This window comes from Liolophura sinensis, chromosome 1 (assembly GCF_032854445.1).
Source record: "Liolophura sinensis isolate JHLJ2023 chromosome 1, CUHK_Ljap_v2, whole genome shotgun sequence".
Classification (NCBI taxonomy): Eukaryota; Metazoa; Mollusca; class Polyplacophora; order Chitonida; family Chitonidae; genus Liolophura; species Liolophura sinensis.
Window position 1 is genome coordinate 16,538,133 of NC_088295.1, and position 24,358 is coordinate 16,562,490.

At 40.0% G+C, this 24,358-nt stretch overlaps 2 protein-coding genes and 1 long non-coding RNA gene across 3 annotated transcripts; all 3 read left to right on the forward strand.

The window, feature by feature from the left end:
* The first annotated feature begins 9,325 nt into the window (after nt 1-9,325).
* On the forward strand, nt 9,326-10,246 carry LOC135472676 (uncharacterized). Its single transcript, XR_010444545.1, has 3 exons — nt 9,326-9,402; nt 9,691-9,797; nt 10,127-10,246. It is a non-coding gene; the product is annotated as an uncharacterized LOC135472676 (long non-coding RNA).
* Nucleotides 10,247-11,099: 853 nt separating this feature from the next.
* LOC135467204 (uncharacterized) lies at nt 11,100-17,283 on the forward strand. The gene is made up of 10 exons (XM_064745004.1): nt 11,100-11,116; nt 12,096-12,198; nt 12,762-12,901; nt 13,903-14,029; nt 14,608-14,691; nt 15,410-15,544; nt 15,894-16,038; nt 16,284-16,358; nt 16,772-16,869; nt 17,209-17,283. The coding sequence occupies exons 1-10, from the start codon at nt 11,100-11,102 to the stop codon at nt 17,281-17,283; spliced, it is 999 nt and encodes a 332-aa protein (XP_064601074.1).
* A 122-nt stretch (nt 17,284-17,405) lies between these two features.
* Nucleotides 17,406-23,798, forward strand: LOC135467308 (integumentary mucin C.1-like). The gene is made up of 7 exons (XM_064745113.1): nt 17,406-17,423; nt 17,806-18,036; nt 19,938-20,120; nt 20,841-20,966; nt 21,469-22,356; nt 22,593-22,623; nt 23,440-23,798. The coding sequence occupies exons 1-7, from the start codon at nt 17,406-17,408 to the stop codon at nt 23,637-23,639; spliced, it is 1,677 nt and encodes a 558-aa protein (XP_064601183.1). The 3' UTR covers nt 23,640-23,798.
* The last annotated feature ends 560 nt before the right edge of the window (nt 23,799-24,358 follow it).

The following is a 24,358-nucleotide window of genomic DNA, read 5'->3' on the forward strand; positions in this document are numbered from 1 at the left end:
TGAATGCTTATCGTTAAGTTTGTCGTCATAGTTATACGACTGATCCTAGGACATAGTATAACCAATTGAAAGTAACCAATGACGTGGGCTCCGACCTCGTATGAGTACTGGGAGAATTCGGTGATCATAATGACAACTTCTGTTACCAGTACATGCTGAACACTATTAGATGTAAGCCCATGGACAATCGTTTTTTGTAAACCTTACTAATTACAAAGCTCTCACAAAGGGTCAGCCAAGTTATTTTACAACAACCCACACCGCGGGCTAAGTCTCCAAAGTGATGAATTACTGATGGGTATCTGCTACTGATTACATCTGCTGATTATTATGGAGAATATCTCGCTTTTTGGCGTTCTCAAGTCACAGTCAGATTTTACCTATATTTTTTATCTCCGATATGTTTGATTGACACAGGCTTTAATAGAGAAACGAACAAGGCATCAGCTACAGCTATTAGCCGTACGCAGTCATCTGCTTGTTTTATGGGTATGTAGCCTGTATACACCCCCCCCCCCCAAAGACCTGACTGTCACAATCACCAGGATGTTGTATGTGGTCTGTAGCCTCTAATCCCCTCATGCCTGACTGTCACAGTCACCTGGATGTTGTATGGTGTCTAGTTTGTAAGGCCCTCATACCTGACTGCCATAGTCACCAGATGTTGTCTGGTGTCTAGTCTTTAAGCCCCTCATACCTGACTGTCACAGTCATCTGGATGTTGTATGGTATCTGTAATCTCTAATCCCCTCATGCCTGCCTGTCACAGTCATCTGGTTGTTGTGTTTGTCTGTAGGCTCTAAATCCCTCATACCTGACTGCCACGGCCATCTGGTTGATGATGTCTGTCAGTAGACTCTAAATCCTTCATTTAGAGTCACAGTCATCTGGTTGTTGTGTTTGTCTATAGTCTCTGACCTCACATACCTGACTGTCACAGTCATCTGGATGTTGTGTATGTCTGTAGTCTCTAACCTCACATACCTGCCTGTCACAGTCATCTGGTTGTTGTGTTTGTCTGTAGACTCTAAATCCCTCATACCTGACTGTCACTGTCATCTGGATGTTGTGTATGTCTGTAGTCTCTAACCTCACATACCTGCCTGTCACAGTCATCTGGATGTTGTGTTTGTCTGTATACTCTAAATCCCTCATACCTGACTGTCACTGTCATCTGGTTGATAAGTGTGTATGTAGTCGCTTGGCGCCTCTCGTCGCCGGCCTTCCGTGCGATAGCATTAGGGGACCATGTACTGAGTGATTAAGACCGGAGCGCTGGATTTGACAAGTCATTCATCTCGGGCAAATCAGGACAAATTGCCTGCTAGCATGGTAGACATTAGGAGATACTTAGTATTATGTTTTGATACAGAATTGTAAGATTTACTCACATATGATTTATTGCTAACTTCACATACATCGAGATACGAAGTTTACAAGATCCTATTTATAATTGCATTTTTCTCTATGACAACAAGATTAATATATGTGTGGTTAAATAATATAACCATCTAATCGGGAGCCATTTCAGTGATCGTTTCGTAAGATAACTATAACTGACAGATTCCTGTGCTAGTCCTTCCGCCTATTTTTTTCGCTACAGATAAGAATGGTTATCTGAGCCTTGGGCAACAGACCATTCAGATTTATCTTCATCCTAATTCAACTCTGCCTTTTGATTGTGGCTGAATTGAACTAAGTTCATAGCATATGAAACTAGGTTCGATTATATTTAACAAAAGTTTGTGAGTTAGTAAAAATATGCAACATTTTCGACTCAACAAAAATTTATGACCATATGTCTACGTTGACAGTTGCATGAAGGTCATCTTGTTCCAGTGACTGTGTTTAAATATGTCTAAAAAAATGTTTGTGACATGTATTTAAATAATAACAGTTATACATTACTTAAGATTCTAGCTGGAATTGAAGTGATGTCTTCCTGCCTCTTTACATCTTACCAGGCTCAACAGAAGCTTCTTATCTTACAACAGAACTCACGTTTAAATGCTAACATGGATGTGACGAATTGAAAACTGAATAACTTAGGACTGAAGCATCTCGCACGAGGTACATATACTGAATCGCACCAGTACGTTGACAGTGAGGTTGTCATATATGATATTTATGTATGACTTTGCCTCACGTCAAGATTACAACAGCTTCAGACACAGATCTCTGTTGACTGGAATATAAAAGACATATACTATTAAGAGTAAAACCAAAGCATCGACGACAGTGTGATAGTTGGCAAATCGTCTGGTCATGCAGTTTACCTCAGTTAGGGTTTTTTGTTATGTAAATGCTTAGATAGTAGCAAATAACACGTCTGTTTCACGATGAGCTAAGTAGTATTATGTAAAAAAAAAAAAACGAACATTCCTAAGACATTTATCCCAATGTTTGACCAACTAAATAGTGGTTGGCTGAGAACATATTAGCGTCAGTGCATGTGGTTTGTAAACCTCGGCATACACGAGAGCTTAACACCAACCCAACCGTTTTGTTGGGTTATGAGCTCTCGTGTAGTGTGCGGGAAACAACGACGCGACTCAACTGGAGTTGTACTCGAGGTGTATAAGTGGTATTACGTGTATAAGCGGTATGACCATCAGCAACTGGAAACAACTCCATACAACCAGTTGAGTTGAGTGGAGTGGCATCTCATTCTCTCATGTATTCCGAGCTTCAGGGAGGGGCTATCGTGCTCAGCCTCTCCACGACCCCACACGTGGCAGTGCTCGCTGAAGCTTTACCCCTCACAGCACTTTATACAAACCCATCATTGGAGTTTAAGTGTTATGCATATGTACTTGTAACTAATGCGTAAAGCCTACATTACCAGGTAGGTGTAACTCTAACACAAAAATAATTGAAATGTGTTCATAAAAGAGCTGTTAAAGTCATATTAAAGCTATTAAAGTTTATTTGCTTAATTTGTAAGTGAGACTGGCCCCCGCCCAGAGGGTTTCACCGGAAGTGGAATGATTGTTCTTTCTACAGTTAATGACATTATCATCCATAAACAATTGGGTGTTACCTGAACATGTTATTTGTCCTTCACCTCTTCTAATGACTATGTATATCATGGTGTCAATCTGTCTAAAATAGACATGAGTTTAAAATGGTTTTGAAAAACAAATACTTGGCGTGATCGAGATGTTTATCCAATATCGCATATTGATATGTATTTAAGATATTTTAATTATGCCCAACTAATAATCAAGTTTTTCCATTCTTAATTAGTATGATATGTGCGAACACCAGAGTATTTACGGAATGGAGTGTTTGCGGTTTGCCTCAGATAATACTTGACGTAATTTTGTTGATTCGCTTCAGAAACCGTTATTTCTATTTGTCGGCTTATATTTTAGTTTTTTCTCCTGTTGTTGGTTATAAAGAGTTCTAGTTTTAGGAGGTGTACACTTGTGGATTATTTGCGGAAACTATTACAGTATCTTGTACGAACTATACCCATTCGGTACATGGAATATATCATGGACAAGATGGACAGCATATGCTGCATAAATATAAGTCATATGTATGACGAGATAAATGTTAAGCCAGCTTAATAAACGTGTGGTGCCTCTGTAGAAAAAGCAGGCAAGAGCTGTGATGGACATCGCACAGCGCACCATGCCTTGGACTGTGATGGGTGTAAACCATCTAGCTAGGATTTATCGAACATCTTTTGCTTATACTGAGCAATTCCGCGCACGTGTTATAAATTGATTAGCGAAGAGGATGTCACGATTAGAGCTTGTTATTCAGATTACATAGACGTGACTTATAATCGCGCAGTCGGCAAGTTGATTTCCTTCCGCATGGACTACAAAGCCCACTTTTAATCAATCGAGCACATCCCAATCATATTAATCTTAGCCAGTCCAAATCTAATAATAATCCAATATCTATTAGGATATTTCAGTGAATTATAATAAAATATATATTTTTGTCTATATTTGGATTGTATTTTGTAAATTCTGGTCATGTAGCTTTTCTCACTGATGATACTCGGCCTGACAGCGTCTGGCTGATGACTTTAGCATCCAGTGTTTGGAACAGGTATCATGATGTGAGCAACGTGATCTACAAGTTTATGAACAACGTAGCATGTATCAAAGTTCTCCGGCCTTTTATGCTGTAATTTATGTGACTATTTTGTTGTACTTGTGAAGCAAGAACAAAAAATTATATTCATAGAAATATTTATTACCGGGGTGGTGATAAACCAGGCATTTGAATAGAATTAATAGATATTTGGCTTCCATGTAAATGTGTTATACTTTACAGTGTAGTTTAGTATAGTTTCAGTATGTTGATTAAAGTTTACAAAAAGTGGTTTAAGGAAAGCACGGCAATGGCTTTGTAATCACTGGCATATGAGTGTTCGGTATGATTGCCCATGCAGATGACAATACCAGCTCGCCAAACGCAGTGGACACAATAAGGGAATCGCAGAATCAGGATATTAAAACTGGCAGCAACAAGATAAAATATGGTCATAAAACCATTCTGTGCATGTTGAGATAGGTGTTGGTTACCCTCTCGCTGCACGTCTTGGTGACATCGCTGGGATGTTTTGCAATGTCTTCTTTTTCAGGATAACAAAATATACGTCATCACACATATAGCACAATTCTGCTAAGATGTCAGATGTGTCTTTCTTGGTATAGAATAATATTCTGAATATCAGTAAAATGAAAATGTAAAGAAAGGGATAAGTGTATGCCTTGTGTATGGTTATAGTCAATGGAATTTAAACGCACAAAGGATGTAGAAATGAGATTCATTATTCTACAAGCCTTTTTTCTCGTATCAGGGTGCTAAGATAACATTATCTCGTTTGTTAAGGTGTGTATTTTAACTCCTCTTGTCTGAACATACACCACACAGACACACACACGCAGCGTTCAAAAGGGTGCGTTAAAAATTGCTTACATCAAGTTTCTCTTAAGTTTCTTAATAAAGTTAAGTTTCTCCTAACCTTTATCGTTATCTGGGTTAAAACACCCTAAAGGTGCAAGCTAATGACGAGAAATGTCACGAAAAATTCTTTTGTGAAAACATAGACTTTGTGTGTATTTATAGCGTCGCAACAACACCGTTTCATTCTTGTATGTGGTTAGAGCGCTCGTCTCTAGGCCGGGAGACCTTAGACCAAACCCGGTCGGATCCCTTCTTATTTAAGTCGGATTTTGAAAATGGCACGTGTTGCCGCCTCGCACTGAAAGCCTAGAACAGGGAAATAGGACTGGTTTGCTCTGTGTCAGTGTAATGTGACTGGGTGGGGTGTCCTGTCTGGTGTCTTTGGCATGATAATTCTTTGGCGACAGTACTTTAGCGGCATTGATTCGCCTCACTAAAAGAAGACACAATACATGTACACACACCCAGTGACTCATCGACGTCATATAACTAAAAAATTGTCAACTATGACGTAAAACCTCAATTATACATACTTTCCTATAAGTATAAACTATGCATTCTCTTTATTTTATACGACGTTAAACCCCAATCACTCGCTCACTCTTTATTTTATAACAATACACGATGTGTAAGGGGTGGAATCATTGCAATCGCAGTTTGTTCAGGAAAGATTCTTTTCCTTTTTGATTATCAAGTCCAAAAATATGTTCTCAGCCAACCACTATGTTCATGTACCGTGACAAACTGTTACCTCATCTCAATGCCACGTTTTGTAGAGGATAAATATCTGTGTCGAGTGAGATTGGTGAACGCAAACACTGTGGACCAAAGCTCGTATTTGTTAGGCAACTTAAGACTTTTCATAAATTGCAAGTACTTTAAAAGCCCAATTCAGAAAGGAAAGAATTTAATTTGTTGCCGGTGCTTTGTTCTGCAGTAAAAAATCAGTATACAAATTTTAAACTTCCTAGAGCAAAACATTTTAATTGTAGCTGTGTTTGAGTTCATGACTTAAGTTACTTGATAAATAGGGGCCCAGGGCTCAAAAGGACAGTTTGTTATATTAGATAAACGAGTCAGGCGACATATGTGTACATTCTTATAACTTTCACATCAATACTGGTTTATTAAATATATTGTTTTGTAATGGCCTTTTTTCCCACCAGTAAGCATCTGACAACTCCAAGTTAAGGTGAGATTCACCGTATCTACATTTTCTTGAATCTGTTATATTTCACATTCTAAGCTGTTTTAAATGTTGGTTCTATCAAAATAACTCATTTATATTTCTTAAAATCTTAATGAATCCAAAGTTATACAGTCGTATCTCTTTGTTTTACCTCGTTATCAAGATTCACTCAAGATGTCCTCAAGTGCTTGAGGACATGTCTGATATGCTTGATATTATTTTGTACTTAAGCCTATTTAACCAGTACATGAATGACGAGCAGTAAGCAAAACACGTTTTATTTCTGTGTCCTCGATTGTACGATGACCGGCCCGGATAGCACAGTTGGTAGAGCGTCCGCTTCGGGACCGGTAGATCCAGGATCAATCCTTGATCGAGTCACACCTAAGACTTTAAAAGAGGAAGTTGTAACTTCCTCGCTTGGCGTTCAGCATGAAGGGGATAGTGCAACGACTGGTTGACCCGTATCAGTATAATGGCTCGGGCGGGTCGGCTTACTTGCCTTCGGTAAGTCGTCTCAGTGAAGCAGCACTAGATAAAAGAGCAGTGGAAATCCGTCCTGCAACAAGGAGGCACATTACACGTACATGCACACTAATGATTCTTTCGTCGTCATATGACTGAAAAATTGTTGAGTATGACGTTAAACCCCAAGCACTCACTCACTCGATTGTACGAGAAGCAGAGAGGCACTTCTATGAAATGAAGTTTTGACTTTGGTTTTATTCTGAAATGTTTTGGGTGAATTTTTGTCTTTTATTTTAAATGATATTGCAAACAGTTTATTCTTGGTTTGAAAATTAACATACGGATTGTTGACCCACTACGAAAGTAGAACAACGATTTATGCTACAGAGTTGTTAATCATGTGTGAGTAATTCCACAAGGACTCACGTGCCGTTGACCGTTAGCAATGCAGCGCTCCAGTGACATTGCAAATTCAAGCAGAAACAACCGAATAACGCTTGATTACGTTTAAAGTTACCTGCCTTTGGCCAAAAGTCTTCTATGACTCCTAGACTCACTGGGCACGTGTTGGTTTATACCCAACCTTATCTTGATATTAAATTTATGGTCAGTTGCTTGAGTCAAAAACCTATTCAGATTATTCAGTTGATTAATGCGCAGCTTTAGGTATTTACATCCGGGGTGTACAATCACACACCGGAAGTAGTTCTTCTTGTAAAACTATGCTATCATAACGGCACAAAATCCGTGAAACCAAAATGGGTATTTCCTGGAAATGGTATGTAATATTTCACCATCCAAGATGTGGCAATGCAAGAAGACGTAGATGTCTATTTTGGTCAGTATAAGCCCTCTAACAAGATTGTGACACGACACAAAGGTAATCCATCAAGCTGAATGTAAATGCTACAATATAAAGAGTTGAACACTATACCTGTATACCTACAACTGTAAATGTCAGGGGCATTGTCGGTGTGATCAAATTCCAGTCATAAAACCATGCAGCCCGCCATTTTGTGCCTAAACTCTCCAACTTTCTTCTTTAATGACTAGTTTAGCCCGTACATTCACCGCTCATCAAAAACCGTTCGTCGAAAGATCAGAAACATAAATGTTAAATCAGCTATCACATGTACATGAGAGTGTATTTTTTATCTGGCAGGATGACGGTGAGCGAACGTTCCATATATGCATAATTCCGTAACTCCTGTCTTTTTTTTCAGGCAACTTTGCAGTGTTTTATTCTATTGAATGACGTATACATTAGTACAAATTTGATAATTGTTTCGTTACCCAATTATGAAAATCAGTCGAAAGCCTTTGTCGGCGTCTTCAAACCATCAATAAAAAGCGACAAATATGTAACGCCAGAGCTGGGGAGTGCTCATTGCGGCTAATTGTGTGTACATACCGCCGCCTGGCCTCCAGGCACTGCTAGGTCTATTTTTGTAAATCCTGAGCTATGTCTATTTATAAGAACGCTTAGTTACCCCATGCCAACCCAAGCGTATCACCATTGTGTGTCCATCGCTGAAACTAAACGTACTTCTTACATTTACCCACTACTTAAGTCGATCGTCGGGGTGAGGCAGGCAACTCTTTTCGCAACTCGCAACTCTTCTTGTCCACATATATATATATATATATATATATATATATATATATATATATATATATATATATATATATATATATATATATATATATATGAAGAAACAGAGAAAGATCCCCTGGTGAGGAGAATTTACATAAAAAAAATAATAAAACGTCTTCTTAACTTTCTACATTCTGTTATATTCCAACTCCAGTTTCAAACTGCTTAAACGAAAACTACTCATGTTTATTTACATGGGGACTGACATCATGAAATTATTTACTTACACGACGGTGGTCAGATTTATTGGTGAATGAAACCGAGCAGAGCACGGACAGAACCCATGAACTTATTAGTCTGAAGGACGAGTTGGCTGCGTCCATAGAGAATGCGTGACCTGAGAGAACTTTTGTCCTCATTGGTTAGGGTGACGAACCGACAGCGTCCATAGAAAACTCCTGACGTCATTGGTCAGGAGGACCGATCGGCTACTGCTGTCGAGAATATTTGACCTCATCGGTCAGGGTGGCGGACAGACTGCGACCATAGAGAACTCCTGATCTCATTGGTCAGGAGGACGGACCGACTACGACCATAGAGAACTCCTGATCTCTTTGGTCAGTCGGACGAACCGACTACGACCATAGAGACTGATCGGCTGCGGCCATAGAGAACCCATGATTGGTAAGAGGGGCCGATCGGCTGAAGATATAGCCAAGCCAATATTCCAGTTTACCTTTCATTTAAAATTTAGACATTGCTCGGGATGGCTGTTGAAAAGTTCTGTTCTTACGTAGTGTTTACTTACATGTCTAACGATCTTGTGTCGCGTGGATGTCACTCACAAATTAGCAGTTTGATATTTGCTTATGTCTATATATACACACTATGTTTTAATATCCTGCATCTTTGGAAACCGGTGTCTCGTATAATATTAACCATAATTGTTTTTGTTCTATGTCTGTGGGGACGATATACAGTGGTTATAGACATGAATGAAGTTTGCATACAATTTGGAAGTGTTGTGCGACTGTTCTGATTTGGTGTATACAAAATATGATATGATATTTTCTACTTTGATAGAGTTAACAAAAATCACTCTACTATCCTCCTTAGGGTCCCTGCGGTGCTTCCACATTTAGGAAATCCTTTGAGGACGATTTCACAGAAGTGGAGCCCGGGCCGTTGACGGTCAGGTGGGAAGATACAGAACAGCAATCGGGTAAATGTAGCCCTTCTTCACAAGAGAACCAAACAAGTACTGGCTGATAGTGTGTAGTGCATGTATAACTGTTATCACGCTTTATGTAATAGTCATTGTCTAAATTATCTATTCAATGTATTGACAGTGAAAGTCAAGGAGTGATTTTAGTTGCATTGATGTTTGCAGACCGTACTTCAAAACAAACATGTTCGCTTGTTAGCAAAACATCTTCCTCGATGCCATGTGGGCTGTTGTGCATGAAAACTCAAGTGAATGTATGTAGTTACATGTTCTTGTCACTGACAGGAAGCCCCAGTCGGATCGCCCTAGGGAGATGGGGGGAGGATGGAGTCTGCGTTCTTCTCGATTTTATCCCCCACCGTGATGTGCCGCTGACAAACCCTAGGTGTCAGGTAAGTTCAGTAATGTGACCTTGACAAATCGTAGATGTCAGGTGAACTCATTAATGTGACCCTTAAAAACGGCATGTGTCAGGTGAGATTAGCAATGTGACTCTGACAAAACCCAGGCATTAGGTAAACTTAATCATCTAACTCTGACAAACCCCAGATTTTGTTGCTAAATAGTTCTGTTCTCAACTGCTATGCCGAAAATTTCTTGGTATGGTCTTATAATGTGGCATTTCATTCCATTCTTGACAAATCTAGGTGATGAATTTCCTCATGTTTTATCACTAAAAATGATCAGTGCCTATTCGTTAATTTATGATCTGTATTTGCAGCGTGACGAATACCCATTGGGGTCTTGCCAATCAACTGGCACTCTGGTGACCGTTCAGATCCCTAATATTAGGTGCGACCGCTGCTTTCTCCAGCTGATGTCCGTGAGAGTTCCAAGAGGCAGGTGGAGTACATTGTATTATAGCTAAAAATGCTGACAAATGCTGCGCTCAATTTTCAGTGTATAATTACGGAATGTGTCAGTTGACCTACATGTACGTTGACAACTTACCGTTTTTTCTGACATGTACATGGCAGCCATCATTCTTTGTATGAGCAATAAGAATGAACGAAGCACTGTTTTAATCTCAAGTGTAAAACAGTACTTTTTCATTGTTGAGTGTGCAAAGTAGGATGGTTACTGCATGTCTCAAAGAATGGTATTTGTTGCATACATGTCTGTGATGATGTAAACTGACAATGTAGATCAGTTAACATGTCCCTGCCTGCTGTAATAATACAGTGGAATTTGTTGGTGGGCCATTTGTTAGCATTTTTGCTGTAAATTTTAAATCGTCGGGTGCAGACTGTAATCAACAGAACGTTCTTCAAGGAACTGCTCACATTATCAATCTGCTATATCGCCATATTGTATTCTGTTATAATTGATTTCTTGTATTACCATTTCACTTATACTTTGGGGATGAGGCATCGGGAGAAAACTTAAGAAAAACAGCATCACACTCACACACCTGGCGTGTCCATGAATAAAATTTCCGAACTTGAGCTTGATTCGAACGCCTATCCTTTCTGACGCAGGTCACCATATGAAGATCAGCTCTGTCTCGGAACACAGAGCGTTGTTAACTGACAGCGCTAATGTGATTGACTGAGTCATAGTGTATTTCTTACTTCTTTTTGAAAGTTAAGCTCAGGGATTAATGAATATTCAAATAATTATGTGTAAAGTTGTATAACGATCAGTGATGCCCCCACTGTCATCGTGAACCCATCTGCGAAAAGACATTTGTTATTATGGGGAACGAAATCAGGTTAGGCTGTTACAATGTTTCAGAGGCCTGGACAGCTGAGGCTCAATTCCAGTCGCAAACATGTGGAAAAGTTCGTTAGATTCTTGTTAGAAGTTGGTGGTTTACCAACACTTAAAACTGACGTTCGTCTTCGTACAACATTTTTCAGTGTGACATGAAACATCAATCAGATGACTATATAAATACATTGTCTTTATAGTAACTAACAATTTGTTTCTCACTGTTCCTATTCAATGTTACCAGACAGCACAGTTTACAGTCATAAAGATTACTCTAATGAAGAAAAGTCATATTTTGAGACTGCTGTCTATTTTGTACGTGTGATAAACTTTTCAGGATTATCATTTCTCTTAGTATTTCGTCTTCTCTCTATGTTACATATGCTCACCCTGTATTTCACGTTTGTCTGTCATTTATTGTGTTTCCTTAACGCGTTTTGTTTTTTGTGTTTTATGGGTCCTTTTATATCCTTCCTCATCGTACTTTTCTCACCACCATTGTGTTTTTGTATACAGGCAGAGGTTGTGCAGCAGGGGACCAGGTCGGAGGCTGCAATACATTTTACTCCTGTGCTAGTATTAGGATCATGTAAGTTATTATTGTTTCTACAAAAAATTTATCTTTGATTCTTGGATTCTGGATGAAAAAGATAATTTTCTGATAGCCCAAGTAACCATTAATGACACGACAACAGTTCTTAAAAGAGTGTTTATGTTAAAATTCCTATTTCTAAGACTTTTATTTTTGATTGGATACATTTTTGCAGATCGTGAATGCCCTCGTTTAGTAAAGCCAAAATCACAATAGCTTATATTTAAAAACAAAACGTTTACCAGTATGTTTTGTTTCTGAGGAACCGTTTCTGTATCCGATAAGTCGAGTTCGACTCAAGTATCAAGTAACTGCTCCTGTATAATACACCTGTATCTTTGGTCACAAAACATACCTCTAGTTTTTAGTGTGCTTAATGTATTTCTAGGAGTGGACCAGGGGCCCCAAGTAGCTTAGACGCGTGCAGAAATGATCCGATTATCCAAAGTACACTGCAAAACTGGCCTATCCAAGCTGAAGAAACTCTTCAGGTAAGATGAATCAAACAGTCGTTGTTGTATCAGAAACTTCTTCAAATCCAAGCCCCATAAAACCTAAGGTCTTCACCTATTCTGCCTGTACTTGTAATATGTGGGTTTCCAGATAGGAGAGTAAGTGAGAAGGTCTTCCAGCAACCTTTGGATGGTCGTGGGTTTCCGCCGGGTTCTGCCCGGTTTCCTCCCAACATAATGCTGGCGGCCGTAGTGTAAGTGAAATATTCTTGAGTAAGGCGTAAAACACTAGTGAAACAAATAAATAAATACAACCAGAGAGGAGACATCATGGCTTACTCAGTACATTTTAGGTATCTTAATAAATTATCAATTAAACCATTGTGGGTAATTTTCGATTTTGTATATACAGGCCCGTGTTAAGATGCATTGATTTGTCTTCGCTTGCCATCAATCGGCTACTTCACGGTACAAAAGGGCGTCACCATAATAAACTCGAAACTCTAAATTCCCCTGATGATGGCTCAATGTTGAAATTGTAACAAAAACATATGTTTTTTGTGCATCTTCACAAAATGTACTATTATCTATTTCTTTGTCAGGGTCAGGGAGATGTTGGTTTCTTTCCCAGAGGCTCGACGTTTACAGGAAAGCTTACTCCAATTAATGCTCCTCGCAGTGGTGCCAACTCGCCCACCCACGAATTTTCCTACAGCCTTAACATAGATGGAGATCGCCCACTGTAAGTTAAGCTTGTGGTCGCCCTTTTGACACCACATGGATTGGTCCGCTGTAAGTTAAGCTTGTGGTCGCCCGTCTGACACCATAACTAATCGTCCCCTGTAAGTTAGGCTTGTGGTCGCCCGTCTGACACTATATCTGATCGTCCCCTGTAAGTTAGGCTTGTGGTCGCCTATTTGACTCCACAGGGAATGGTCCCCTGTAAGTTATGCTTGTGGTCGTCCGTCTGACACCATAACTGATGGTCCCCTGTAAGTTAGGCTTGTGGTCGCCCATTTGACACCACAGGGAATGGTCCCCTGTAAATTAGGCTTGTTGTGACTCTTCTGACACCACTGGGGATGTTCCCTTATAAATTAGGCTTAAGGTCGCCTATCTGACACCCCTGGGGATGGCCCCCTGTAAGTTGGACTTGTTGTCACTCATCTGGCACAACAGGGGATGGTCCCCTAGTAAATTAGGCTTAAAGTCGCGCATCTGACACCACTGGTGATGTTCCCTTGTAAGTTAGGTTTGTTGTCACCCTTCTGACACCACATGGGTTGGCCTCGTGTAAGTTAGGCTTGTTGTCACCGATCTGATATCAAAGAAGACCGTACCTTGGAAGTTAGGCTTCTTTGCTCCTTTCTCTTTACTGATATGAGTTCTGAAAGATGTGAGTTATTTCTTATCATATTCTTAGCTCCCCCATATTACAGTAAGCAATGTACTGTTCGGGCCTGCGCGTTGTAACATATTATTACTTACCTCATACCGCAAAAAGAACCAGTTTGATCTCTCTATATATATCCATATAGGTATGTATATCCATTGTCTCCGATTTTCGTACGACGTTAAAGCCAAAGTACTCACTCTCTCACTCCTTCGATATGGTTGCAATACTGGCCAAGTGCATGGTATTAAGACAAAAACATTCAGTTCTTTCTGTCATTGATAAGCCTTTTGGCGTCTTTCACCCGTGTGGCTAGTTCTGATCTCACTTTCAACTGTTTCCACCCACAGGCGACCGCGTGTAATAAGTATAATGATCGAGTCCAATGGTCGGTTTATCCAGCTAAGGAGACTGACGACTGAGCTCACCCAATCAGGAACAATTCCTGTCAACGCAGCCCAGGTCGCATCCATCCGGGTACTTATAATTGTCACAAATATGTTATTTTTACAACCAGGTATTTTTTTTTTATTTATTTATTTATTTATTTGATTGGTGTTTTACGCCGTACTGAAGAATATTTCACTTATACGACGGCAGCCAGCATTATGGTGGGAGGAAATCGGGCAGAGCTGGAGGGAAACCCACGACCATCCGCAGGTTACTGCCAGACCTTCCCACGTGCGGCCGGAGAGGAAGCCAGCATGAGCCGAACTTAAAGTGTATTTTTAAACTACCAAGTAAAATGAATAAACAGTATTTACAAATATGATGTAATTTATGAACAAATGTTTCTTGCTCGGTATATACAAGAACTTGGACTCTTATAGTCTAATTCTTTTAGCCAATCGCCTATATTCAGCTCTCGGTAAAATCTGTCCTACTCGCTACCAAAATTGCCCTTTATCAGTGACACATAACAACCCAAGCTCTACACACCGATATGTTGAAAGTTCATATATTGCAAAGAGAATTTATTATTCCGCTTATTATTATTCCGCTCATCTTCCGCAATCAGTACGGCTCTTCTCACATGGATTTTTTTTTTTTTTTAGGCTGGAAAAATCCTTTTCAGATTCAACATCAACCTCGGCATTATCATCTCAGATTTTGACGTAGAATTGAAACCAGTTGGTCGGGTAAGACAGTCACATTCTGCGAGACAAAAAACAAATGTTAATATATTTTGTATAGTAGCAAAACTTGAAATTTGTTTTATCTTTAAACTGAGTGAACTTGAATATGTTTCTTTCCCAGCAATAAAAGACAATAATCCAACCATCCTTTAATTTTGTTCATTTTTGATATCCAAACTAAGCTTACTAGGTAGAGTCGATCACTGTGAAATAAAATGCTGTGAATTCTTTGATACTCAGGGCTATATCTACTTCTGAGATCGCTTCGTCATTTACCACATTACATCTGAAAGCTTGGCTGGGAAGATTGAAACAGAGCTCAGATCTACACTCCAAAAATTAATCCGTTAATTAATAGATTGTATTGTGTTACTGCAGGAGATTTTTTTCTGCTAAATATAACATTTCTGTTAATTCAACATAAGATTCGGTTAGACTAACAGAATACTTTGTTGAACGTATTCGGTTAGACTAACAGAATACTTTGTTGAACGTATTCGGTTAGACTAACAGAGTACTTTGTTGAACGTGACAGAATGTTATGTTATAATAAGAGAATACATTCCAGCATAACTCAGACAACAGATTTTGTGTTGAAATTTACAATTATTTTTTTGGTGTAAGGTGTATCATTAAAAAAAATTGGCATGCTTGCTCTTCGTATTTACCACTCATACTTTGTGCACGTGTGTTAATTTGGAGGCGCCTTGTCTTTGTCCAGATGTACACCTCCACACCTGGGAATTACAACCTTGAGGGCTGGCTACAAGGACCAGAGTACAGTAGCGGAGATATGACTACCCGAACAGCAGTCACACCGTCCGGGTTCTGTGCAGCTCCCATGATTGCTATAGAGGTTTGTAACGTTCTTTGCACGACACTGCTTTGTCTGCGGTTACATTTCCATGCAAATTACCTATATTTTGTTTGTTACTGTTATGTGTCATTACTACTTGGAAATATTCGTCCTTATCATCAAGCATTATCATCATGGAACACATAACATCAAATTAGTTGATATGAATTAATAAAAAAAATCGAAAGCTTATGACCGTGGATTTTGTTATGACCGTGGATTTACAGCAGTTTATTGCCATCCATGCCGAAGCTTTTTAATATGAATCGTGCGTTTCTTATAGGAAATAAAGAAGATAACAGCTATCGCGCGTTTACCGTTATATATACATAACCCTTGTCGCCTACAGGTGGCGCTTGAAGGAAACGACGGAGCCTTGAATGGCCTGTTGGCATATTCTCAGTTAGAAGACAAGCTGTTTGTACAAGGAGTTCTACCTTCCAGGTCGCCGAGTACCGTCTGGAACTTATTCTTCAGAAGTTTTATTTCAACAGGTAAGAAAATATAAAACACAAATGCTGTAATAATTTATATCTCAATGTATATTAGTGTTTTCTGCAAATACTGTTAATCACTGGTATATATGTCTAGCTTTATCTATTTTTATGGTCATTTTCAATACAATGAATTTATTATACTCTCACAATGAGAAAAGATCTGCTTTAACTTTAGATGAACATTTGGTATCTTTATTTATAACGTTTTCAGATCATTCTTTGCTTTATCTTACTTTTCTCAGATAATCTTCGTTTCCCGGTCACTCAGATCAACAACGATGTGGTGGATGGCATTATAGACCTTTCAAATGCAGATGGTGAGACATACAATCATCTCAATCACTATATTCATTTTAATGCACCCCTTCCAACAAAAGCTTAATCAGCTTCACTTGGAGGATGGTATAGCCCACTATATAAAATAGATGATCGTGCTGGACCCTAGCCGTTTTAAAAAGAAATGCATAATGTTTTATCTGTGATGTATTTCCGGTGTTAGTAACTTTACTGATATAATATGTATTACTAAGATAGCACGTGGCCTTGTACTGCAGCCTCATCGTATACATGATTGATGAAGCCTTCTGGTTGTGCCGTAATGGTATTATTTGTTACACTGCTCACTTGCAATAATATTCAGATATTTTGCTTGAATGATTATTTCTCCCTTCTTCAGACCTCATGGTCCTAGGTATATCATCTTCCAAATGGCTACATTCAATGTTTTCAGGAATCACGGGACCATTCCTTGTTCGCGCCAATGCCAATACGAATGGTGTGGCGTCAAACATAGAACAAAAAACAACGGAAATAAAGACGGCCTTACCGGTATGTCATGAAACTGTGTGCTGTATACTAGTTAATCGAAACGGTGTTGGGCTATGTGACAGTGCTTCACACGGCGAGACACTCATCTATAACGGTGTATTTGTGAATAGCTTTCTGTATTAGCACGTCGAGATATTCTGTATTAGAACGGCGAGACTCTCAGGAAATGAATTGGTTTGCACATTCAGCAAAATTATGTCTGCGAATATGTTGTATTAGCACGGTGCGAGCTATGATGAAAAATTTGCAGCACTCGGGCCACTTTATTTACTACTGCGAGACATTTATCAAAGGTATTTTTGCGAATTGACTAATAAAACTATTATTGCTGATTTGCAGTATCTGAAGAGTACTTCAACCATCAAAATAGAGACGAGTGTTTATCCAACGGCTTTAAAACTGTTACAAGTATGACTTAAAGCTGTTAAATTATATAATAATTTTAACATAGGCGAAATATTGCTTTTCAGACTTTCCTTTATGATCGAAATGGAGATGTTATAGGGTTTTCTACACTGACTTTTAACGAGGATAGCATGGTGGTGAATGTTTTGGTAAGTTTAATCTCTTGAAAAATATATAACAATTAAATTGGGCTAACGTTTCCGTCTATGTTTTGAAATAAGAAACATATGAGACAAATGTATGCAATGTCTTTTATAGTGATTTCCAGAAGCGATGTTTTCTATCTCAAAAATGGATAGTCTTTTCCAAAACCTAAGATTCGTAGATAACCCTGGGCTGCAGATTTTTTTAAGTACAAAAACAGCTCCGACTTACGTTATTTCGTCACATTTTGTTTTCAGCAATGTTAGAACAAATGTATATGTAAATATACAACGGATTGTTAAATGAGGCACCACACCATCTCCAAGCAAAGAAATATCGTCAGTTCAATGCGCCGCTAGTCTCTTTAACTTGTTCTTCATGTTTCAGGTTAAAGGTACCCGGCCGAGTCAAATCACTCTGAACGGCCCCTCGACTTTCGGTAATGCCGGTCCATTGCTCCGGGATCTGACGGCAGCTATCGGTCCTACACACCCTGTTCTCGGCGGCACCGAGACTTCAGCGTCCTTCGATAATGTGGATGAACTGATGCAGCTATATCTATGGCTGGGACGAGTTTCCATCACAGTGTCTCAGGGCTCCAGGATTTCCACAGGCAGAGTATGTCATATTACACCAGTCTTTGCTGATCATGTCCCTCTGTTTGATGAAATTTTTACTTATTTTTTTTAATCAAACTTGAAATTTGTCTAGACGTTTTTATACTCTTCTACCACATTTTATGTGGGACACATGCTAACGACACAATATCACAAAACGACTAATTCCATTCCTTCTTTTTCGACCAAATGACAACCGTTTCTGTGTTCAGAATATTTAGACCTATTTTACTCAGAATACGTTGTCAAGCTAAGTTTGTTTGTGGCTGTTTTCACACATATCTCTGCTTTCTTGTCTCCAGTTTCCGTCCGTTAATCCCTCCTTCTGTAGAGGACTCGCCCAAAGCTTCTTGTGTAAGTGTTCTGATACTAGTTATTCTCATCAACGAAGGCCCACTGGCGAATAAATGTTCATGTCCCATATCTTATAAAAAAGTATGCTTCCTGAAGACAAAAATAAATACCTTTTTTATACCAATCGCCAGGTAAGTTAGTACTATGTTAATACTTGTTCGTTAACCAGTGTTAATGTTTACAAATCAGCTTTAGACACAATAAAGCCCAGTCTGTTTGATTTAAACACAATAAAGCACGTTGCAAGAGAGATTCGTGTAAACAGTTGTATACTAGAAAACTTGCTTTTTATCACTGTTACATTGGTCCATTTTTTGTTCGATTCATTTGCAGGTAGAAACAGTATTTTGCTACCCAACGACGGGAATAATAATGTGGGCGAGAATCCGGCTTCAGGGGGTATCGCCACTTTTACACGAAATGGAAACAATTTGAATTATGCGTAAGTAATGAGCATACTGAGTCCATTTACGAAAGCTTTGATACAAAAGCATGTAATGTAAATTTGATTGGTCATAGTATTATCACAGCTCAAAAGTATGCAAACATTGGCAATAAAAATGTGTTTTTTTAAAATTAATTGAAAAATCGTTTAACACTTTGGCGTGGATATGCAAACAAAACTTCTGTGGAATAAGGTGTCTTAACTTATTGGTTTCTTACACGTTTTGGCCATCACCAACTTCTCCGACCACAGGTAATAATAAGCTATGAATAAGCAATTGCGATGCTTATGTCTGGCATGTGCTGTGCTGATAAAATGGTTCTGACCATGCTACTTTCCGTCATGTCCCTCTAGGGTCGCAGTCGGGCCTCTTATGCCGTCGGACTCTATCAGAGGGATGACCTTCTCAAGGCCGGGAGCCTTCACAGAACAGGCAGACGTTTCCTTCATTTCAGCGCCTTGGAACCCTACGACGTCATTTTCATCGGTAAACCGAACTTGATCCAAATACGATAAATCTGTCATTTAGATTATTAGCCGAAAATATTATTTTCTCTAAGATTTTTATGTGACTATTACCAATGTGTATTAAGTATTCACATAAGCTCCAGTGACGATCTCTTCATTAGTGCCACCCGCCCTGACAGCACAGTTGGTAGAGCGTCCGCTTAGGAAGCGGTAAATCCAGGGTCAATCCTTTGTCGAGTCACACCTAAGACTTTAAAAGAGGAAGTTGTACTTTCCTCGCTTGGCGTTCAGCATGAAAGGGGTAGTGCAACAACTGGTTGACCCGTATCAGTATAATGGCTCGGGCGGGCGCCTTACTTGCCTTTTGTAAATCGTCTCATTGAAGCAGCACTAGATAATAGAGCGGTGAAAAGGAGGCGCATTTCATGCACTCTAAGGATTCCTTCGTCGTCATATGACTAAAAAATTGTTAAATACGACGTTAAACCCCAAGCACTCACTCACTCACTCATCAATGCCATTGTTTATTTCTCCATACAAGTCCCAGTCCCTACGTTTTGGAAAACCCCAGTGATGGTCTCTCCCAACATATCAAATCTGTATCTGTCCATAAATGATATTGTTTATTTCTTCAGATAAATCCCAATCCCTACGTCCCCAAGAAGCCCAGTGATAATATCTCCCCAAAGGCCCATGTCACGATCTCTCCAGCAATGCTATTGTTTTTTCTCAATATAGATCCCTATCCCAACGCCCCCATGAAGCCCAATGATAATCTCTCCCCACACACCCATGCCATGATCTCCCCACCAGTGGCAGTGCACAACTCTCCATATAGATCCCAATCCCTACGTCATCAAGAAACCAATGATAGTCTCTCCCAACACACCCATGTCACGATCTCTCCCCCAGTGCCAGTGTACATCTCTCCATAAAGATCCCAATCCCTACGTCTCTAAGAAGCCATCAATTATAATCTCTCCCCACACATCCATGTCATGATCTCTCCACCAGTGCCAGTATATATCTCTCCAGGTTGATCCCAATCCCTACCTCCTCATGAAGCCTGATGATAATCTCTCCCATGCACACACGCATGACACGATCTCTCCATCAATGTCATTGTTTATTTTTCCACATAGCAGGTATAGATCCCAGTTTCCAAGAAGCCCAATTATAATTCTTTCCCACGATCCCAATCACACGGTCTCTCCATCGACGCCAATGTACATCTCTCCATAATCCAGACGTCTCCAAGAAACCGATTGACATCTTGACGTCTTTCAACATCTGAATCAAGATATCTGCACCAATTCAAATATTATTTTTTTCCTTGCATAGTCCATTATCGATCTCTCCACTAATATGCTAAAATCCCTGCATATAAATCCTAAATGCGATACAGACTGCAATCACTATTTATCCATCAGTCCCAATGACAATCCATGTAAATCCCATTAGACCCCAGTCACGATTTCTCCACCAGTCGCATTGGCCTCAGTCACGATATTTTCACCAAAGGTTATTTTTTTTATTAGGGATCAATTCCGATCACTCAGGCTGTGGACGAGGCGCTTACTAACGGCAACCTGCGGGTGGATGTTGTAATAGACGGGCAGCGTGGTCGGACAGCTGTGGGAAACGCCGTTCCTAGATTGACTCAGGTAACGGACCAACAGTATATTCTTGCTTTGTTAATATTTAAGAGACGACTTCTACAGATATCTTGCTCCAGTGAAATCATGGGATAAAAATTCTTACAAGAAAAGGTTATTTTTAAACAGAAACTGTCGGATTGTTGCAAGATGGAGCATGTCACTGCATGTTCATTGTTAGTATAGGTATATAGCCGATCATGCTTTGTTATGTGTATATGTTCAACATAATTACATAACTACACGGCAAAGATATAGGCGTATTTACCAATATAGATTCCTTATTTGAAGTTTATTTTCTACTAGTACGCCTGAAACTAATTTACACAAATGAATCACGAATGGTTTAAAATGTATCGATGTATAATCCGCCGATTTACCCATTAATTGTATGATATCGTTTTCCCTTCTTTATTTAAAAAAAATCCAAACCGAGTCATTCTATACACAATGGCAGTTGGTGACCATGTTAATCTGTTCCGTATTGTGAATAACGTTATTGTCTTTTCAGCTTGAACCAGAAACGACCACAACAACCACAACAACAACGACCACGACAACGCCTGAACCAACTACTACAACCACAACCACCACACCTGCGCCAACAACGACGACAACTACAACAACTACACCTGCACCAACAACGACGACAACCACAACAACTACACCTGCGCCAACAACGACAACTACACCTGCACCAACAACAACGACAACTACAACGACTACACCTGCGCCAACAACGACGACAACTACAACAACTACACCTGCACCAACAACGACGACAACTACAACTACACCTGCTCCAACGACGACAACTACAACAACTACACCTGCGCCAACGACGATAACTACTACACCTGCGCCAACGACGATAACTACTACACTTGCGCCAACAACGACAACCACGAGCCCTGTACCAACAACGACAACCACAACGCCTGTGCCAACAACAGCAACCACTACACCTGTTCCAACAACGACAACCACGACACCTGCGCCAACGACAATTACCCCAGCGCCAACAACCACCACACCTGCGCCAACAACCACCACACCTACGCCAACAACCACCACCACACCTGTGCCTACCACGACAACCACGACGCCTGCGCCCACAACGACGTCAACAACCACTACACCTGCTCCAACCACGACAACAACCACGCTTGCGCCAACGACAACTACTCCAGTGCCAACAACCACCACTCCTGTGCCAACAACCACCACACCTGCGCCAACAACAACCACCACCACACCAGCACCACCACCAACAACAACTACTACACCTGCACCAACGACAAGAACTACACAAGCGCCAGCAGCAACAAGAATAACCCTTGCACCTATTCCAAGAAGAACAACCGCACAAAGACCAGCCACAACTCCAGCTGCCTCCAGGGTATGTGAAATAAACTCTAGGCCCTACTGTAAACTACAAACTATTTAATCAAAAGCTAGGACAGAAATTTAGGGTATGAGAGGATGAAGTAGTCAGTCTGTCGTGTAGAAGTTTTCCTCTGAGTATAATTTCACTGCTGAGTCTGATGTTTGACGTCATTTAGTACTCATATTGCGGCCCTCAACATCTTCGTACTGCACATACCCAAATAAATCCTGGCCTGATTCTGATTTCAGACTACTGCGCAGGGATTACCATTTTTAGGAGGTGAGTGTTGCTTCGCACTTTTTCTTATTTACTGCTGCAAGGAGGAATAGTTCAAAATTATTATACAAAGTTGAAGAGATTGCATATATTTTATACGTTCTTACCTAGATGATGCATGTAGTTATACCATGTATATTTATCTGTTTGTCCATATATTTTTCGCGCTCATTTGGTTAGCGCGCTAGCGCAGCGTAATGACGCAGGAGTCTCTCACGAATGCTGTCGCTGTAAGTTCAAGTCCAGCTCATGCTGGCTTCCTCTCCGGCCGTACGTGGGAAGGTCTGTCAGCAACCTGTGAATGGTCGTGGGTTTCCCCCGGTCTCTGCCCGGTTTCCACCCACCATAATGCTGACCGCCGTCGTATAAGTGAAATATTCTTGAGTACGGCGTAAAAACACCAATCAAATATATAAATAAATGCATCATATATTTTTCCGACCCATCAGTCCCAACTCAAAGTGGAACAGTTAGGTCTACCTAAGTCCTGGCTTGTCACCTTTGTGCTATATCTTTCAGCGGGCCCATTAGATTCAGTGGGATTGCCACAAGGCAGGAAAACACTGTCCTTGCCAATGGCTTCCACAAACAAAAAAACAAAAATGAATGTTGGTGAAAACCTTTGATCTTAGATTAAACCAGCACTCTCGATGTTCTTGCCAGAGAAAGATTATAAATATATTGTCAGCTTATGTGAAACAGGAGCAATTCTGTCCACCGTCACAAATACACATTGCAAGCACTCATACGCCCTAAATGTATAACCCAACAACAATAATACAATCGCTGACTTGTAAAAATTCTTGGTTATTTACACAGGCTGTTCCCGCAGCGAACCAAGACGGGTATATTTCGCGGACCCCAACGATTGTTCCGCCTTTAGGATTTGTGTCGGCCGCGCCGTCATTACAATGCATTGCCTACGAGGACTTGTCTACAACGAGGAAAGGAACATGTGTGAGTGGCCGTGGCAAACGAGCCGTGCAGGATGTGCACAAAGATCAGGGTTTGGTGGTTAATTTGTGACCAGTTGTGACAGCTGCTCATTCGCCAATGCTGGAATGTGTGCGACCTGTGATGAGCGCGTCACCGAGCGCGTGTCACTGATGACGTAGTGCGTGGGCAGACGGCTATCAAGTCGATACGAACAGCCATGTTACAACTGAGAAACGGATATAATGGGTAAAATATCTTCATGATCTGGGTTTTTGTGTACTTATGAATACACTTTCCCAATTAAACCTATGCATCAAGGCAAGTGTTTTTAAATTTGGCTTGTTGAAAGGTCCATCTATAAATCAGATGTTTGAGTCAACGAATCTTGTATTTTTTGTTTCTGACAGAAGATTACTTTCATTGAAAACTCTAGACATTGTATACCATATTAAGGGTACATTAATATTGTGATGGGTTTTATTGCAGTTTATATTTCAAAGATCAATTTCCCTCTAAAAGACAATATTCCATGGAAAACTACGAAGATTCGTATAAATCTCTCACATGTCGTGGCGTTGCCGCAGGCTCACATATATGGCGAGTGACAAGTTTGCACAATGACCATCCTTACTACTGAAAATTATTATTGTGGAACCTTATTGTGTTGTGGTGTCACCATAGGTTGAGTTGTCTTACCTGGGCATCACGTCATTTGTAACATTGTCTACGTAATTTATGATAATTCCATATATTTTTGCACAATACTGAAATGGCCCGCGGTTTACTCAAACAGATTCAGGAC

Bases quoted from the DNA above. Each gene is read 5' to 3' on its own strand.
- LOC135467204 (XM_064745004.1), top strand. The intron at 12,902-13,902 runs GTAAGTTAAGCT...TTCCACCCACAG, and splicing joins ATAGATGGAGATCGCCCACT to GCGACCGCGTGTAATAAGTA. The intron at 14,030-14,607 runs GTACTTATAATT...TTTTTTTTTTAG, and splicing joins CCCAGGTCGCATCCATCCGG to GCTGGAAAAATCCTTTTCAG.
- LOC135467308 (XM_064745113.1), top strand. The intron at 20,967-21,468 runs GTAACGGACCAA...TTGTCTTTTCAG, and splicing joins CCGTTCCTAGATTGACTCAG to CTTGAACCAGAAACGACCAC. The intron at 22,624-23,439 runs GTGAGTGTTGCT...TTATTTACACAG, and splicing joins GGGATTACCATTTTTAGGAG to GCTGTTCCCGCAGCGAACCA.